The sequence below is a fragment of the Chiloscyllium punctatum genome, chromosome 9 (assembly GCF_047496795.1).
Source record: "Chiloscyllium punctatum isolate Juve2018m chromosome 9, sChiPun1.3, whole genome shotgun sequence".
NCBI classification, from domain to species: domain Eukaryota; kingdom Metazoa; phylum Chordata; class Chondrichthyes; order Orectolobiformes; family Hemiscylliidae; genus Chiloscyllium; species Chiloscyllium punctatum.
This window is the reverse complement of record NC_092747.1, coordinates 110211461-110231123: the sequence shown is the minus strand read 5'-3', so window position 1 is coordinate 110231123 and position 19663 is coordinate 110211461. Positions and strand designations below refer to the sequence as shown.

At 37.8% G+C, this 19663-nt stretch overlaps 1 protein-coding gene across 1 annotated transcript in view; it reads right to left on the bottom strand.

Moving 5' to 3' along the window:
• Positions 1 to 10121: 10121 nt before the first annotated feature.
• tm9sf2 (transmembrane 9 superfamily member 2) overlaps positions 10122 to 19663 on the bottom strand; it is a 59441-nt gene continuing 49899 nt past the window's right edge. The window contains exons 13-17 of the mRNA XM_072578040.1: positions 17611 to 17770; positions 17071 to 17222; positions 16693 to 16804; positions 14811 to 14982; positions 10122 to 12291 (exon numbers count right to left, since the gene is read on the bottom strand). Of these exons, the coding sequence (XP_072434141.1) occupies positions 12224 to 12291; positions 14811 to 14982; positions 16693 to 16804; positions 17071 to 17222; positions 17611 to 17770 (664 nt within the window). The 3' untranslated portion in view covers positions 10122 to 12223. The remainder of the gene's footprint in view (positions 12292 to 14810; positions 14983 to 16692; positions 16805 to 17070; positions 17223 to 17610; positions 17771 to 19663) is intronic.

Genomic DNA, 19663 nt, shown 5'->3' with positions numbered 1-19663 from the left:
ATGAATGGATTACAGATATTGAAATATGACTCTAGTAAATTGTCCTGAGAATCAACTGGACAGAGCAAAGAACCAATACTTCTTTCCTGTAGGAGGTCCAGCATCTCATGGGCTGAAGTGAAACGGTGGAATAAATGCAAGAACTGAGAAGGTGAGGTGAGAATATTGTGTTGGTGACTGAAATAACTCCACAGAGGTCAGTATCCATCACCAAGTCACCCTTCATTTACATGTGGAAAGTCCTTGACACTAGCCAGCTCTCAGAATGTCAGATACTCTGCATTTTTTTCTTTTTTTTTAAAGAGTGAGCAGAATGTCAGGACACTCTTTTGTTTTTTAAAATCTTTTTTCTTCTTTCTTTAGTGAAAGAACCTCTGGTACTCCTGTTTATTTTTTTTCTTAAACTATTGCCTAACTGTGGTCGTGCTTATTTATTCCCCCCGCACCCATGTTGTGCATGTGCAGGTGTGAGACACAGTGAAAGACACAAGGTGCATGAATCTTTATTCAGTTTCCACCACCAGGAAGAAAAGAAACACCCAAGTGGCCAGTGACAAGCAGTGCCCTTATACTCTGCTTTTTATTTGTCAGCCAGGGCTCCCTCATTGGAACAGATTAACAGCCCCAATCAAGGAACTCATATTCCATGAGCACAGCAGGTCAGGCAGAATCTGCGGAGCAGGAAAATTGACACTTCGGGCAAAAGTCCTTCATGATTTCCCTGCTCCTTGGATGCTGCCTGACCTGTTGTGCTTTTCTAGCACCACTCTCACGTAAATTCTGGTTTCCAGCATCTGCAGTCCTCACTTTTGCCTCATATTCTATGAGGTCCACCTGATTGACCTCATCACAATTATTACATCCCTCACACTCTGTGTCTGAGGACATAGTCCAGTCTTTTCTTTTGTAGCTCCTCCAGGGGTGTTTTAGCACTGGGTCAGGGTCCACCGACTCGGTGTCTGATACAGGCAGTGTGTAATGCACAGGACCTTGCCTCTTGCAGCCATTATCTATGATCAATATTTCCATGAGTCTGTGTATTGGAAAAGATGTGCGCAGTTTTTCTATCGCCGTCTCAGTGTTTGACGAATGAACACTATGCATGTCCAACCACTTTGAGTGGGCATCTACAATGACTAAGGACATTGAGTCTATGAAAGGATGTGCATAGTTGAAGTGTAACTGAGTCCAGGGCTTACCCAGTCATTCCCGCATATATGGGGGAGCTGCTGGTGGTAATTGTTCTCCTTGTTGGCACTCTGGGCACTGCCCCACCAACATGGCTGTGTCTGCATCCAATCCTGGTCATAGAAATATCTTCTCACCAACATCATGTTGGTGACCCCTGGATGACCCTGGTAGATTTCAGCCAGTATCTGGCAGTGAGCTTTGCTTGGGATAATCACTCCTGCTCCCTCTAATAATACACCTTTGTCTACTGTGATCTGGTCTCTCTGGATCCTAAAAGGTTTCAGTTCTGGTTGTAATGTCTCTTTGGTTTCCCCTATTACCACCAGCTGTTGCAGCTTTTGCCAGGACTGGATCTTTCTGTATCCAAAGTCTGATATTGTCAGCTGTAACTGAAAGCATGTCCAAAAAATTAAAAACCATTACACACTCTTCCAGTGACAGTACCACTGGTGGTGTATCTGCTAGCAGGAAGTAGGTCAATACATCTGCAAATGCTACATGGCCTCCCAGGTGGGGTTCCAACTTGTAATTATATGCACTTAATATTAGAGCCCACCACTCAATTTGGCCTGAAGCTATGGGTGGCACTACCTTGCTCTCTTTAAGTAGACCTAGTAGAGATTTATGGTCCGTTATTATTACAAATTTACGTCCATAAAGGTGGAACTTCCCAACTCCAAATACAACCACCAAACTTTTGCTCCCTATCTGGGTGTATTTATGTTCACCATTATCCAAAGTCTTGGATGAATACACTATCGACTGTTTCTCTCCATTGGGCAACCTATGAGCTAATAATACCTTGATGCCATATGAGAAGACATTGCATGTCAATGTCAGATCTTGCTTGGGATCATAGTGTGCCAACACATCAGAGGATGATTAGCTGTTTGTTCACTTCTCTGAAAGCTATGGCTTGGCTCCATAACCATTTCCCTTTTTTACGAGTTGACGCGAAGGTGTTAGGATGGAGGCCAGGTTATACATGTACTTTCCATAATAATTCAGTGGCCCAAAGAAAGATCTAAGCTCTGGTACAGACAATGGAGCTAGGACACCTTTGATCATCCTCACTTTATCTTCCAACAGGTGTAACCCAGTCTTGTTGACTCTGTAGTCCAAGTCAATCACTTGGAATGTCTGGAACATTGGTGTCATCCTCCATTAGAACCTGATGATCATTAAACCAGATGTTTATTTTGAGCTCTTGGAGTGAAGTTTTAGCTGACTGCGTAATGGACAGACTGGAGGGTGGAATTGAACCCAGGTCCCTCCTGTTGGGAGGCAGTAATGCTAACCACTGAACCATTATGTCACTCCCTACATTTATTTTGATTGGTTCTGATTTGGATGTTGCTGATCAATTTAGTATTCCAAACTAGAATTGATGGACTTTCCAGGGTGTGCATTCTCCTGGAGATCAGCTATGAGTTCTTTAACCCCATTTAGGTCTAGTCAGACTCCTTTGATGTCTCAAGTCCAGCTACAATTAAAATGCTAGCCTGGAACCTGAAGAAAATTTTAACCATTTGGCAGAGGCTTAGTTTTTGGGGTTTTGCTGTGGGCTGATATGTCCTGAATGAGGCTATGCAATTGCCTTCACTCAAATAGTGTTCCCCAGGTTAGGCTGGGCTGGTAAGAGTGTCCATTTCCGACGGAATACCCTGCAACTCATATGCTCCATTTTCCAATGATAAAACCAATTGTAGTGCCTGTTTGAAGTCCATTTGGGCTTCAGCTAGTAGGCACTTTTGCATAGTTACATCATTAGTCCCACATACCAAATGGTCTCTCAGTATCTCATTAAGGGTTAGATCAAAGTCACTCATGATAACACTCATCCTATCCTGGTCAAAAATCCCAAGCATGGATGCCCCTGGTTCTCGAATTGCCGAGTGAAAACAATTGCGTCTTGGAATTACAGGACGCTTGGGTTATAATATTCCTTAACAAAATCAGTCAACTCTTGAAAAGGTTTAGTATCTGGTGCCTCAGGGAAAGTTAGGCTCTGAATAACTGAAAAAGCTACAGGTCCACAAGCTGTGAGAATTACTCTTTGTTTTACATCTACCCCAATGTCATTTCCCTAAAAAGAAAAGCATTATTTCCTCATACTGGGCCCAGTCTTCCACAGCAGAATCGAACAAGTCAAGCTTCCCAATACCACCATGATGCCAGAAATGTTTACCCCCAACTCAAAGACGACTGGCATGAGTGTCTCTCTTCAGGAACATGCTTTACTCTCGTCACCACTGAAGATCAATTATCCCATCACCAAGTTACTCTCTATTTAAGCGTGGAAAGTCCTTGACCCTGGTCCTGTTCCCTCAGAGCCTGCTTTCAGAGTGCCAAAATATTGGACATTCCTCTTTTTATCTGTCAGCCAGGGCTCCCTGATTGGGGCTGTTAGTCTGGTCCAATCAGGGAACTCATTCTATGAGGTTCATCTCATTACAATTATTACAGTGACAGCTGAAAGTGAAATACCAGGAAATAACATGTCAATTTAGAGGACAACTGGCTGTGCGAGAAGCAACAGAAAATGGAGAGATGGAGAAATGACCTATAGTGAGGATAGCCCCTCACAGACTACAGGTACTTATGGATGGATTAGGCTGAAGTGCTTCAGTTCTGTGGAGAGATAAGAGTAGCTGTGATTGTTCTTGGAACAGAAAAGGTTGAGAAGTGTGTTAATAGAAGTGTTCAAAATATCATGGACGACTTTGTTAGTGCAAACAAGGAAAACCTATGTCCACTGGCATAAGGGTTGGTAACCAGGAGATATAGATTTAAGGTGACCAGCCAAAGATGAAACAACAGGAGTTTTTTAATATAAAATAAACACAGTGAATTGTCAACTGAATGCACTGCCTTCGAATGGTGAAATCAAATTCAATACCATATGGGAAATGTGAGAAATATTTGAATGGGCAAAGTGAAGAGGAATGGGACTAATTGATTATCTCTTTAAAAGAGATGCAATGATCCAAAAAGCTCCTCTTGGTCTGAATCATTTTAAATATCATGCATTTATGATATCCTGAGACCATGAAAGGGTTACTGTTTCACCCAATCTCCCACTTCTATAAATTCTGCTAACTTTTCAGTTACGACACCAGGAATATAAACGATGACAAGACAATTCTTCACAGTTCTGTTTAGGCTGAGCATTAGGAAATGTCTGTCAACAGACAACTAGCAACATTTAAAATGAAACACAAAGAACTGCAGATGTTGGAAATCAAAAACAAAAACAGAAATTTCAGTGCCACCATTTCAGGTTCAGTTACCCTTGGTCATTTCTCTAATAAACGGTAAGGGAAGAAAGAAAATAGATAATCCTGTAAGGCAGCATTTATTGGATATGTAAAAGTTCACCTTCCTTAAAAATAAATCAACTTATGTAGTCAATCTGAATGTAAAATAAAAGTTTGCAACATGTCATCAAGTTTCCATGATGTTCTTCTATATTTTATCAGTTGTAATAAATTAAATGAAAGGAAATGCCACAGGATTACTTCTGTTTTTGCAAATCAAATGTTAAACGTCCTGCTACAGCAACCATAAGAAGTTATAAAGTCAAACTGGAATTCAAGAGAACTGCCTTTACCCAGACGGTGGAATCCAGAACTCATGATCAAATGAAGCGGTTGAGGGGAATAATATTTAAGGGAAGTTGGATAAATGCGAGGGAGAAAAGAATAGAAGTATGTGCTGATAGAGTAAGACAAAATGAGTGGGAAGTCGATTGTGTGGCACACCAACACCGGCATAAACAAATTGGGCAGAATGGTCTGTTTCTGTAAATTCTATGCAATCCTGAGTCTTTATCAATGTTTTAACATTATCGACAGAAACAGATTGAGGAACATAATGTAATTCTATGAAAGGGAAGAGTTTAATTTGCTTGATGCTGCTATTTTCACCTCCCACTTTAGCTAACGCAAGGAATATTATAAAATATGTAAGCATGAAACATATTCAATTAATTCACTTTGTAATGTTCATTAATACAAATTTGTGAATATGCTCATTACATTACCTGTAACAAAAATTACACCACAGAGCTCATACAGACAGAACTAATGCTAATATGGGCACATCAAACTTGTTAAACTGCAGGGAGCTGAATTGCAAATGACTTGACAGGAATCCTTCTTAAAATTTAATTAAAAAAAAACAGCAAAGCAGTTTCAATCCTTGGCATTGTATAATCTGTTGGACATTAAAAAATAAATTGGTTATTTGTAAAGTAAAAATTAGAAATTAAATGAAATATAACATGTAACAATCTATTAAGTGCATGAAAACATTGTGCAGATGCACAAAAAAATGAAATTGAATCCATATCATTGATTGAAAATTAATGAACCTCAGATATAAAGAGTTGCAACATTAGAAAGATATTTGACAGAAAATGCTTGCTAGACAGTACACCTGAGCAGAAAAGACAATTAAGTGGCTTCAGGATACAAAACAGGCAAAAATAGTGCATCCAGAAATGAATTAGAAGGCTTCATGGAATTTCCGTATTTTGCATTTGAGCCATTCACTCTTTTCAGGTTATTTTAATTGGTCAATGCTGATATTCACTCTCCATGTGAACTGTCTAAACTGCTTCATCTCAGTTTGTCAGTATGTCCTGTTGCATATTTTTATCAAGCTTTCTCAAATATATTTATGCTATATGCCTTAACCATTCACATGAAATGCATTCCACATAGAATCATAAGTAACAGGAGTTGCCTATAAACCCTATACACTCTGCTCTGCTATTTTATAAGATCATGGTTGACCTGATTATAGCCTTTACTCTACTTCCCTGCAAGACCTCCATAACACTTGTTCTCAATCAGAAATCACTCATGAAAAGCATTTTCACCATCTTGATTAAAACAGATTTTGTCAAAATGTTAGAAAACAGGTTAGAGATTGGAATCAGAATCTAATTTCTATTATTGGCCAAGTCAGAATGATCACAAAATGGACAGATTTGTCAATTGATAATTTACAGCAAAGCTTTTTAAAGCCATTAAGTTACACTAACCCCTGCATAAGATAGGACGACGCTACTTTTCTTATCATTTTGCAATCACCAATCAGTCACAATCTTGGATTCTTCCAAGATCAACTGCAGTAATAGATCCACTATATTTATCAATCATATCATTCCATGCAAGCAGAAGAGGGGAAATCAGAGGTCATTCATTCCCTTGAATTGCTCAATTAGATCATGTCTGATTTGATGTAATTCCACCTACCTGCTTTGGCTCCAATACCCTTGGTAACCTTAACTAACAAGGGATGTTTAAAAGCATAGTTATTATATTCTCAATGGTGAATACAGTTGAAGTGCCAACTACAGTATAGTAGGTATTGTGGAGCAAATTCTGTTGTTTTCTATCAGAGTGAATGGGGGAAAGCAGGAAACTTCAAACCATTAGTCTAATAGAGATATGGTGTTAATACTTACCAGAATTTGCACTCAAATATCAAGCCATAGAGTCAAATCAAAAGATTGCATGAATGACATTTTGCAATTTAGTCGACATACAAATATTGTGCATATCAAATGATCTGCTGTCATGGTACATCACAGGTTGGCGCAACATCGAGGGCCAAAGGGCCTGTTCTGCGCTGTATTGTTCTATGTTCTATCATTCTCATCTCAGGTGCACCATTTCCTCATATATTGTGGCTCGTGTGCAAACACTAGAACCCAACTATTCCTGGGAGGCCCTTTTTGTTTTTAAAGCTTTGGCTCTCCACTTCTCCCTCTGGGAGTAAATGCTGCAACATTACAGCTTTGACCAAGTGGCTGAAATACTGACATTTTCTTTTCTGGATTTCACTTTTAAGTTCTTTGAGAGTTTGTTGTTAATTATTATTTATTTAATTAAGTAGTTAGTTGGGTTTTTATAATATATGTATTTTTATATATATGTATATTTGTACATGAGGGAAGTTTGGGTTTTTAAAATTTGTGTTCTTGCTTTGTACGGTTTTGAATTGTATCGTTTTGTATTTATTGTAATATTAAAAAATCTATTTTTTAAATAAAAATTATTTTAAAAGAGTTTTGTTGTGGTCATCATTTCAAGCATCTCTTCATTTGTCTTGTGATCGGTTTATGAAATTTTAAACACAAGTCTTCATATCTACATTTCAAAGGCTTCTATTTTCTTCTAATAATCTTAAATGTCGGAGGTATATCAAAAAGTGCAAAGACCATAGTACTGAATTTTCCTTTCCTTGGTACAATTCTGAATATTCTTCATTCTTATAGAATGATATAAACCATGAGAAAAATCTTTTGAACCATTACACTTCTTCTATCTAGCTACAATAGGTCCTCTTTTAAAGTTGACATTATTTCACTTTACTGTTGTTAATAAAGGTGACATAATTCATGGAGAGTTCCACATGTATGTCGTTTGCTAGATTTCCTCCGTGCACTTACTCCTGTATTCAGTCTTGGTCTCTCCTTGCTCTTGCCCTTGGACCCTCTTCACAATCCCATCACCACTGTTCACATTCTCTGTTCTTATTTTTAAAAGTCCTGCATCTGTTCCTGTCATGGCTCCTGTTCAGAAATTGCACCAAATCCTGTGGCAAAAGTTTCATCTGCACTGACCAGTTTTTGACACTAGATGGAGTATGGTCAATTAAAATGATACTGCTGAATTTTAACAATTATTTGCAGAATGTACATTTATATTGTATTGCTATACTTCTAAAATTATTTTGCAGATTGTTGTATTCATGAATGTAGGCATTTGGAATGGCCATTAAGACAGCAAAGGTCCAAAACCGATCCAAACTAGACTCAGATAGACACGTGGTGACTGGCAAGGACCGAATGACATCACAGGTTCTAAAAAGAGACAGTGCAAGATAGCAGGCCACATCCCTCCCAGATTGTCTCAAGGCCTTCTCTGCTCGCTTTGAGCAGAATTTCGGTGGAGGTAACACCTATTCCAATAATTCCTGATGAACCAACCCCAACAGTCACTGCATCAGAGGTCAGATCAGATTTCCTTTGTGTGAATACAAGGAAAGCGATGGGACTAGACGGAGTACTAGGCCATGCAATCAGAGCATGTGAAGATCAACTGGCAGAGGTTCTCTTGGACATCTTCAACCTCTTCCTGCAGCAGGCCACTGTCCCTGCCTGATTCAAGAGAGCCACCATCATCCCTGTGCCTAAGAAGGCTCATGCAGCATGTCTCAATGACTAACACTCATGGCCCTAACTTCAGTAGTCATGCTTTGAAAGGCTAGTCATGGCATTAATCAGCTCCAGCCTCCCCACTACTCTTGACCCACTCCAATTTGCCTATCGGACCAACAGATCCACTTCAGATGCCATATACATGCCCTTCACTCCTCCCTAGAACATCTTGACACCAAGAACAGCTATGTAAGAATCCTATTCATTGACTACCGTTCAACCCTCAACACTATTATCCCCTCGAGACCGATTACTAAACTTAGTGATTTCCGACTAAGCCCCACTCTCTACAACTGGATCCTCAGTTTCCTCACCTACAGGCCACAATCAGTGAAGACTGGGGGAACAATATTTCATCCTCACTATCACTCAACACTGGAGCTCCTAGGGGTGCGTACTCACTGCATATCCATGACCTCATTGCCAAATACCAGACTAATGTCATTTACAAGTTCACTGATGACACCCATAGTCAGTCAAATCTCAAATGGCGACAAAACAGACTACAGACGGGAGGTGGAAGACCTGGAAAAATGGTGCACTGAGAAATGGTACTCTCAATGCTGGCAAAACAAAGGAACTCATTATTGACTTTCGACAGGATGTTATGCATGCCCCCTCCTATACATTAGCAGCCCAGAAGCTGGAACGAGAGAAGAACGTCAAGTTCCTGGGAGTGGTCATCAACAAGTTTTCTTGGACTCTTCATGTAGATGCACTGGTTACAAAGACTCAACAATGTCTCTTCTTCCTCAGGCAGCTGAGGAAATTTGGCATGACAACGAATACCCTTGCCAACCTTCATAGGTGCGCCATTGAGAGCATTCTGACTGGATGTATCACTACCTAGTATGATAACTGCACCATTCAAGATTGCAGACAGTTACAGAGAGTGGTGAACTCTGCCTGGACAATCACAAAGGCCAACACCTGTCTATAGAATCTATCTACCAAGTCTGCTGTCAAGGAAAGGCTGCCAGCATTCTCAAAGGTCATCCCACCCTGGCGATATTTTTCTACTACCTTCTCCCCGATGGTGGAGGTTCAGAAGCCTGAACACACTCACCAGCTGGTTTTGAAAGTTTCTACCCTACTGTTATTAGAATACTGAATGAACTCTGAAACTCTTAGGATTCACCTGTACCTGTGTTTTTGTTTTGCCGCTGTTTATCTATTATTTACTTATCTATGCTACTTAACTCTGTGATCTACCTGTATTGCTCGCAAAACAAAGCTTTTCACTGTGCCTTGGTACAGGTGACAATAAATTCAATTCAATTCATTTTGACTTAATGTTTTAAAGTTCATAAACCACTACATATAAACACATTGAACAGTTATGTTCTTCTACAAGTTACTTCAAGTAGCATGTGCAGTACTCCAACCCATACATTGCTTTTTGGAAATGATAAATGTCCACCGGACCCTACATGCAGTTATAACATGGATTTCTGTGGGAATGTATGGTTCACTTAAAATTATGATTGCAAGGAACCCAAACACAATCTTTGCAGTTCAAACTTCTTTACCACATTTGCTATCTTCTGTTATTATCTGTCCTCAGTAAACAAACTCATCTACTTGTTCTAATGAGAAACATTCAGTTCACTCTTCACTCTAGTTTCTTCTAAGTTATTTGTAACTAACATTTTATTGTAAATACTACCATCAAGCAAATTCTCAAGACCAGAAAGTGTGATTTTGTGGATCATTATTTTAAAAGCTTTAATTACCATGTGATAACATACTGAAAGAGTAACAATACTATTTCTATGACAATTAATTCCCGCATTTACAGTTTCAAAAAATAGCAAATTGTAAGATGTCTGTTATGGCTCAATTCTTTGGATCACGAGGTTTTGCATTCAAGTTCCACTCCAAGATTTGACACAAAAACGAAGGATTACACTCCAGTGCAGTACTGGAGGAGCACCACAATGTCAGAATACCATATTTCTGATGAGACATTAGATCAAGGTCCCACCCGTTGGCTTGAGCAGATAAAATATCCGATGGAACTATTTCAAAGGACAGCAGAAAGTTATCCCAAATTCCAAATGTTTATAATTCAGAAAGTATTGCATGGGTGTGAAGTGCATGGAGATTCCTGTTCATTGTGAAAAGTGCTACATAAATGGAAGCTTTTTCTTCTTCTCCTAAAATTAATAGAGTATGAAAAACTTTTATGTTTATACGCTATTTATTGAAAAACAGATTGCTCACCTGCAAATTGAATGATTCAGAGGCTCAGAGCAAAACGTCACCCCAATGGAATAAAAAGAAGATACAGTATTCAACATGACCAATCATCCCATTAAAAAGTATTAACCAAATATTAAAAAAAGCAGTCCAACACATTCCTTCAGAATCATAATGAATATTTACGTTCGGCGGTGTTTCTAGTTACAGAAAACATAATTTATACTAAAAGTTGCTCCTAAGTAAATATTCAAATAATCATCATAATGTCATCAAGAATCAACAAAATAGGCCTATACCCAACAAATGTAAACCTCTAACTATTGTAAAATAGTTATTTTTCATTCACTAGTGTAGTTTGTAGAATATAAAGAAAACAATCACGACACATGGTTGTAGTGCAGCAAATTTTCATTGTTCTATTTTCCTCCCCTGTCTTTCTCGTCTTCTCCAGTATTCTACTCTCCCTTGAACTTTACAATCCAATTTAATAGTCTGCCTTTTTAAAATAAAAACTTTTAAATGCTTGTTTCTGCATTGCAAGGTGACATAGCAAGATTGAAGTTTTTGCCAAAAAGAGAGAGGATTGAGCAAACACGCTAAAAACTATTATAGGAAAATATCAAGGGACAATTTTTTCGTTGGATGTGACAATTAGTGACAACTAACCCATCGTGGGTAAAGTAAAACAGGAATAACAATCTTTTTGAGAATTGATGAGATAGAAGATAAATACTGTAACAGGTAAAGCCAGTCAGGAAATTCTATGGTGTAAGCTTTATAATAATCTATTTTTGGGCTAAATTGGATACACATATATGTTTTTCAATGAGTTCCAGTGTGACGGATTAAACATTCTCATAGCAATATAGCCAACTCTTAAGCAGATCACTGCCAGGACCATCACAGAAATAAATTATATTATTACCTGAAAACAAGTGCTTCTAAATTAAGCTCAGGATGTTAGTTTATGAATAATTAACTCATTCACCAGAAGTTCCTTCCTCTGCTGTCATAATAGGAGGCAGTAAAAATATGTCAACACCTCATGGTAAAAAGGCAATAAAGGAAGTGACTCAACTCCTTAACTGCTTGCATAACAACTGTGTCGTACCTTAATAGACATTGGGAATAGTAAAATGGAGAGAGTGACAAGTAACAAAATGCACTTTAATTCAAAACCAGGTTGTTTTTTGTCTTATTGCACAGAGTTTTTCTTATCTTAAATATACAGGTCTTCTGAAGATCTTTACTTCAGTAGACAGCGTATACCACAATTTACAGAAACATTATTGTGCCATACATGCCTTTGAAAGCATTGTAAATAGAATAATAAAATATAAAATAATGGAAATTTTAAACAAATCCCAATGTAAAAAGGCAAACAGGACAGATTTTTCTTCAAACTGAACAAGTGTGTATTCATTTCAAAATGATTTATATCCCAACAAGTTTTAGTTAAAAAATATAAACTCGGTGCCAGTATTTTGTACAATAGTTCTTCTGATTTAACCAGACTCTTCCATGTGCAAGTCATCAAATCAACTTAGTAAACAAAAGTTCTGTCAAAAAGACGTACACTTCTCCAGAAAGGCAGTTCTTTTAATCCACCTTGACAACACTGTAAATCTTGGTCACAAACCAAAAACAAGCGATGTACCCAACAGTTCCTGAAAGAAAATGTGCAGTTTGTAAAACCAAAATAATCAAAATTCAGATCCACTAAAGGCAACAGCACTTCATATAAATGGCTTTTTAATTTCTGAAACACCCTGTGATATCATTTTTCATGCTCCTCAACAGTACTGATGTTTTACCAGCTCAATGCTTATGATACCTGCTACCAACCCAGCTGTGAATCAAACAGATCTATATTGCAGCTACCGGCATTCTGCCTGCCGAAGCTGGCCAATGACCTGGAATGCAACAGGAAAGCCAATGCCTACAGCAAGTAAATCTCTGACTTAACAGCAGGATGCTAGCAGAAATTACAGCGCTGAACATTTTTCTAATCTGTCTTTTCCTCTTAGCTGAATCAACATATGTAGAGTATTTGTGACAGAGATTTGTGCACTGTCAACCACAAGAGTTGAATTACAGATTTATCTTGTAGAATTTCGTAACCCCAAGGCCACTACCATAAGGCAATGTGTTCACTTCTGAATGGAAAGCATTTTCCTTCATCTACTGGTCAGTCAAAACACATTTCAACAATAGCATCCGATCAAGAGAGGTAATGTGATCTGAACCACAAGTAAAATAGGGAATGATTTTTTTTCTGGCTGCATTGACAAATGCCATTTCTGTCCTTATGATTTGGAGATGCCGGTGCTGGACTGGGGTGTGCAAAGTTAAAAATTACACAACACCAGGTGATAGTTTCACTTCTTTCATGTGTAAATCACAAAACCTTTTTAAAAAAAGTTGCATTCTCAGGTTAACTGTTAGCTAACATATTGTCTAGCTAACACCAATTGTTACAGTTAACCTGAGAATGCAACTTTTTAAAACAAAAATGGTTTTGTGATTTACAAATGAAAGAAATGAAACTATCATGGTATTCGAACAGATGAAAGACTCAACAGACAATCAAGGTATTTTTCACTGTAAAATTTCAGTTACATCACACTGTAAATTTCTGCTATAAATTCTGTGCCTTACAATTGAGCCCTCCACAATCACCTGATGAAGGAGCGACGCTCCGAAAGCTAGTGTGCTTCCAATTAAACCTGTTGGACTATAACCTGGTGTTGTGTGATTTTTAAATTTCTGTCCTTGGTTGTGGTAGCTCTGAATGGAAACTCGAAGAAAACAGATTTTAATTTGTTTGGAAGCTGTCATGAGCTCTAAACATTTCAAACTTTACAGTCAATGAAGTATTCTTGAAATATATTGAAGTAATGCAGAATAAGCAGTTGCCATTTGGCACATAGTAAGCTCATAAAATATCAATATGATAATGATAGATTAGTTAGATAAATATTAGGCAGGCCATGATAGATACCTTCCCTATACTCTTTATCAAAATCATGTATTTTACATTCACCTATACAAGATGATCCAAGGCCCAATTTAACTTCTTGCCCAAAAGGTAGGATTTCTGACTGTGCAACACTCCCATGGTATTTTACTGGAGTTTCAGCCTGGAATTTGTGCAAGTCATAATCTTCAAATTCAGGCAAGAAGAATGTGATCAACTGACCTATGGCTGGCATTGTTTGTTCTGACATAACAAAATGCACTTCTCAACAGGTAATGTGTACGCACACTTGTACAAACAGAACTGTGGAATTCTTGAACAAAATACGGCAGTAAATAGTTCTATTACAAAGGGAAATCAACTAGATATTTTATTCCAAAGGATCAAGGATATTCAATGGAACGATAACTGTGTGTTAAGTCAGTTCTATTTTGAAATCCAATTGAGGCTGTTAACATTATTGCATTTTTCTCACATTAAAACATTGTAATTATTTCTCAATTATGTTCTACTCAGCATTGCATCACAGCTGGGTGCGTGAAAAACCTTTCTGGAAATGGAACTAAATGAAATAGAGCTAGGATGTTGGTGATACTCTCACTACCCTGTCAGAGGTTTTTGTTTCAACATCACTCCAGACTTGAGCACATTGTCCAGATTAATGCTCCCCGAGAAGTACAGAGGGAGTGCTGCACCATTGGACAGATGTTCTGTTCTGTTAGGTGGATGTAAAAGATCACATGTCACGATTTTAAATAGCAGCTCTGATCTTAGGCATTATTTGTTTCTCATCTAACGTCATTAAGACAGTTATCTGATCATTTCATATAGCTACCAAGCAAGTATTTTTGAAATGTTGTGTAAAGCACAATACGAGGGGCAATATGAGGGGTGAAAGATACTGTCGAAATGAAGATCTCTTTTTACCTTTCTTGAATATTAAGTTCCACAACATTTATGCATGATAAAATAGTCAAAAATGACCCAAACAAACACAATTCTTCAAAGAGCTTTGAATAGCTGTAACAAAATAATATGCTTAGAAGTATATTATTCTTACAGAGATTCAAATTTTGCATGTGATATTCAGTGCTTATCTCAGGAATGAAGATGATGTTTCCAAGGAATAGAGGGTAAGCACAAACAAAAGGCTATGGCATTCAATAAAGTTAAATACCAGTCCTTAGGAAATGGTTTTTAACAGGTTACCTGTGAATAAGAAGATGATCAACGTCATTATCATTGTATATCCAAAATACAAAATGATGCTGGCAGTTCCAATTATTTGGAGTTTGGAATAGAAATAATGGACTGCGTAGATTAAGAAATACACTGCTGTAAATCCACTAGTGAGAAATGATCGCCATTGCCAGTGGTAATTCTGAAACGATAAATACAATTTTCTCTTAAAAAAAAGGATGTAAGAGTGTGTAGGAGGATCACATACTTCATTCATCGCCTGCAATAGTGGTATCAAGTTAATTCCCGATTGGTCAGCAAAACCATCAATCAAATGGAGATTAACAACATCTCCCAGGCAGCACTGAGATTGTGAAACACAGATGAAGAATTAATTTGTTGGAAATCTGCTTCCTTCAAAGCAATGAACCACTGAATGATCATATATCCAAGATATAAATTTATCACTGTCTACTGTTGTGCATCACAACAGTTCTAGCAAGCTATTTTGACTTCAATTTTTTCCTTTACACTTATTACATACAAAGCACATTGCTGGGATAGACCCTTTGTGCCAACAGGTGCATATAGGTGCTTATACTCCACATGAACTTCCTCTCACTCTATCGTAGGGCAATTGGAGTGAATCTTTTGGAATTACTGAACTGAACAATCACAGTATTTCCAGGTAGAATATATAGCAAGATGCTGGTAAAGGTAGTTGGAGAAAGAGAGTCTTTCAATCTCCCTCCAACACATTATCTTTTCATTTTTTAAAAATTCATGAGATTATCTGAATTTTACACAAGTTTAAATAGATCTACAACAGAGCATTATTTTGCATGTCATTTGTACTTAGCAATTAAAATGTAACCTATATTACAAAAATGTTTCTCAATGTCATTGGTCATGAACTTTGCATCACTTGACTACTTCCAGAAATTTACAATTAATTTGTCCTACTTTCTCAGAAAGTCTTTTTTTTAAACAAACGTTAGTCATTTTCTAAGCAGTTTAATTGTAGCACAAGTGTTTTGGAACACAACCAGAATTTTTAAAAAATGACCTCTATTTAAATTTAACAATCTCATTTTATATGGTTGCAATGACATCTGGTGCTCTCTGAAAGGAGCAAATTCATTCCATTAACAATGAAGTAAAAAAGCCATACAGACAGCTGGAACTCAATGATGTGCTGAATCATCCAGTATACAATATTGCACTCAAATTCATGTAACTGTTTAACTTAAAAAATTTAATTGTTTACTTGGGGTTTATTCAATCTAACATTAAAAGGTAAAATGTAAAGTTGCCCACCAGACCAGAGAATTGCTCTCTCATCAGAGAGTAATGACTGGTGGTGGTTTAACCTGAGGGTCACCACACCTCAGGAGAAGGAGAGAGGGTTGAGAAGAGTCATTCGTGGTAACCTCAGCCAGAGCATTGAAGCAGTTGCAAAACAGCTGTCCAATCAACTGAGCAAACTGCCCCCTAATCTAACATGCAGATTAATACAATAAAAAAAGGTCTTTCCAGTGCAATTTGCTTTGAACAAATTTCATATCAAAATTTAACATCAAAAGAGGTGTCTGTGCACACAGTGAATATTGCATGTACAGAAGTGGACTGAAATAGGAGTGTGGATTAGACAAGAGTTCTTCTTAAAAATTGATTTCTTGCTTGGCTTGAACTGTGACATTGTCACAACCAACAAAAAATACATAATTCAATGCACAGCAGAGTTAAACCATTTGTAGAACGAACTTGTACAGGTGTATTTTACACCAGTTCACAGAAATGACAAATTGCATGTCAAATGCAACTTCTAGTGTTTTACTTTATCATAAAAAGAACAAATCAAAGTAAAATAAATTTTATAAAACCTTTCTAAATTATTCTCTAAAGAACATACCTCAGCACAAAGGTGGAAATAACAGAGAAGAACAGTTGCTTCGGAACAGATGAGAATGAGAATAATGAACACCAGAAATAGGAAACCAAACATGTAATACATTTGATGAGACCTGTAATGATAACAAAATTAGCTAGCGATATGAATTATGCAACTATATCAAGAAGTACATTTCCATAAATTATGCAACACAATTAAGCTGGTGTAGTATATAAAAAACATATTAATTCCAAGACATATTACAAAAACCTTAACTGCTCCTTATACATACAGGATTCCAAAGCTGCTTAGTACTTTGAAAGCGCATAGACTTGTGCTACAAAAATAAACCTGTGAATAGGACAGTATTGCTGATTTTCATCCCACAATAGGACTTACCATATACTATTGAGAATGAAGAAAAGCTGAATGAAAATACATCCAAATGGCAATACGCCACCCATAATGATTCCAGGTATAGACTTTGTGTAGAATGACTGGTCAGGGATCTGGCGTGGAATTTGATTGATGCGAACAGGATGCTCTATTGTCTGTAAGAGGAAAATTACTCAGATGAACCACTGGCAGATCTGAAATTAAGTCGGTCTCAACTACTGGATTAAGAAAGGTAATAAAGTGAACAGTTAACATGACAATGTCATGCTATCAATCTTGCACTGCCACATCCTGAAAGTTACTTTTCAATGGAGCAATGTACATAGCAGTTGTGGATGTTACATGTGACTGTGGAAAGCCACTGTCTACAGTTTCAGAAATTGTTCATTGAAGTAATTGCCACAGATTTTGAAAAAATTAAAGGGATTAAAAAATAAACTTATTTAAGAATGGGTAAGTGAATTTTGATTTTTAATAACATTAATTATTTCACCTCTATTAAGTGAAAAATCTGATTTCAGAAAGTGTATCAAAGAAACTTACAAGTTTCTTGAAGCCAAAATAGGCACCAAGGAATGTCAGAGGCACTGAAATGCCAAACCACAATGCCAGGACAGCAATTAATGTTCCAAAGGGTACAGCTGCTGAAGATCCTTCACCCAAAAGAATCAGATTCATGATAAAGAAATCAGCAAAAACAACCCTGGGTACAAAAGAAAGGCACATTCATGTCATCATGTTGATATAATGTAAACATATGCTGAAGGAATCTTCACATGTAAAGTACATTTATGAGGAAATTATTTAGTAGGTATAAACTTTGGTGAATTCCTTAATGCTTTCAGGGAACGTTGGTGTCCCTCACAAGACCAACATCATCTAGGACGTTCTGCATTTTAGTTTAGCTCCTAAATGTTCAAAATCTTCCATCAGAACCTTTCTAGTCCTGTCACTCTGGTAGCCCCTTCTATATGAAGGACGTTGTCAAACTTGACAGGGTGCAGAAAAGATTTACGAGGATGTTGCTGGGGTTGGAGGGTTTGAGTTATAGAGACAAGCTGAATAGGCTGACAATTTCCCCTGGAGCATTGGAGGCTGAGGGGTGATCTTACAGAGGTTTCGAAAATCATGAGGGGCACAGATAGGGTGAATAGCTAAAATGGCAGAGGATCCAAAATTAGAAGTTTGAGGTGAGAGGGGTAAGATTTAAAAAGGACCTGAGGGATAACTTTTTCACACAGACGGTGGCGCATGTATGGGATGATCTCCCACAGGAAGTGATGGAGGCAGATACAATTACAGAATTTAAAAGGCATCTGGATGGGGACATGAACAGGAAGGGTTTAAAGGGATATGAGCCAAATGCTGGCAAATGGGACTAACTCAAGTTAGGATGTCTGGTCCATGTGGAAAAGTTGGACCAAAGGGTCTGTTTCTGGGCTGCATGACTCTACATTCAACGTTAACAACTGGATCCCTCTCCTGCTGCTCCAAATTTCTGTCCAGATCTCAGGAAATATCCTTAGCTATGCCTTGTGTCATGCTAATAGCTGCAGAGAACATTAGCTATTCCCCTTTACTACGACATTCCTATTTTCTTCCCCATTTGAATAGCTCCCTGTACTACACTGTTATGGTGAGGGTGTTCATCATTATTACAGTCCCCACACTCATTCATACTGGTTGCAGGAACCTCATACCTGTTGGACAACTGCAGGGCTGAAGCTTCTTGAGAGCTGTCACTTGGGTTCCCATATCTGACTCACCTACAATTACACTCTCCTGGCCTTCATCATAGAACAAGTTTGAATGACTTAATCTAACAGGTGTGACTGACCCCTGGAACAGTGCCCAGGTAATCCTTCCCCTCCCTGATGTGGTGACTCCAACTGAACTTTGATCCAATGTTGCTCAAGCTGTAAACATGGGCAAATTAGCATAGGATAAATGAAAATCAATTAGTTAAATGCGTGGATTTAAGATTATTTGGGAATAATGTGTTTCAGGTCATGGTATCCCCAATACAGGGGTAGAAAGGAGCTGTTCCAGTTGGACAGGTTTCAATTAAATAGTTTTGGGGAGGAGCGTCCTTGTGAATCAAATAAATCAGACTGTAGACAGGTTTTAAACTAATTTGGTTGTGGGATGGGGACACATAGACTTGCAAAGCTAAAGCATATGGCTGCATTGCAGGGCATCTATTTTGACAATGCTGGTCAGAGTGGGACAGGAAGAGACACAGTAAACACACATATAAAAAGCATTAGCAAGTAGGGAGGGACAAAGGGGAAACAAAAGTGAAAATGCAAAACTAATGACTTTCTACTTAAATGCATGGCATATTTGGAAGAAAATAAATGAGTGCAAACATGGTTAAACAGTATGATTTTATAGCCATTCCAGAGACACATAACTACAAATTACTAGATCCACAGTGAGCTGTGTGGAAACAGGCTCTTTCTCTCTTTTGCCCTTCTAACTTAAACCTGTAAGCATTTGTTCCATTTTTACTGTTTTTTAAGGGGGTTTGCTTATTGGGATTGTTATGTATATTTGGAACAGTTTGGATAGAGTGAGTTCTGTAGGGGTTCTTTAT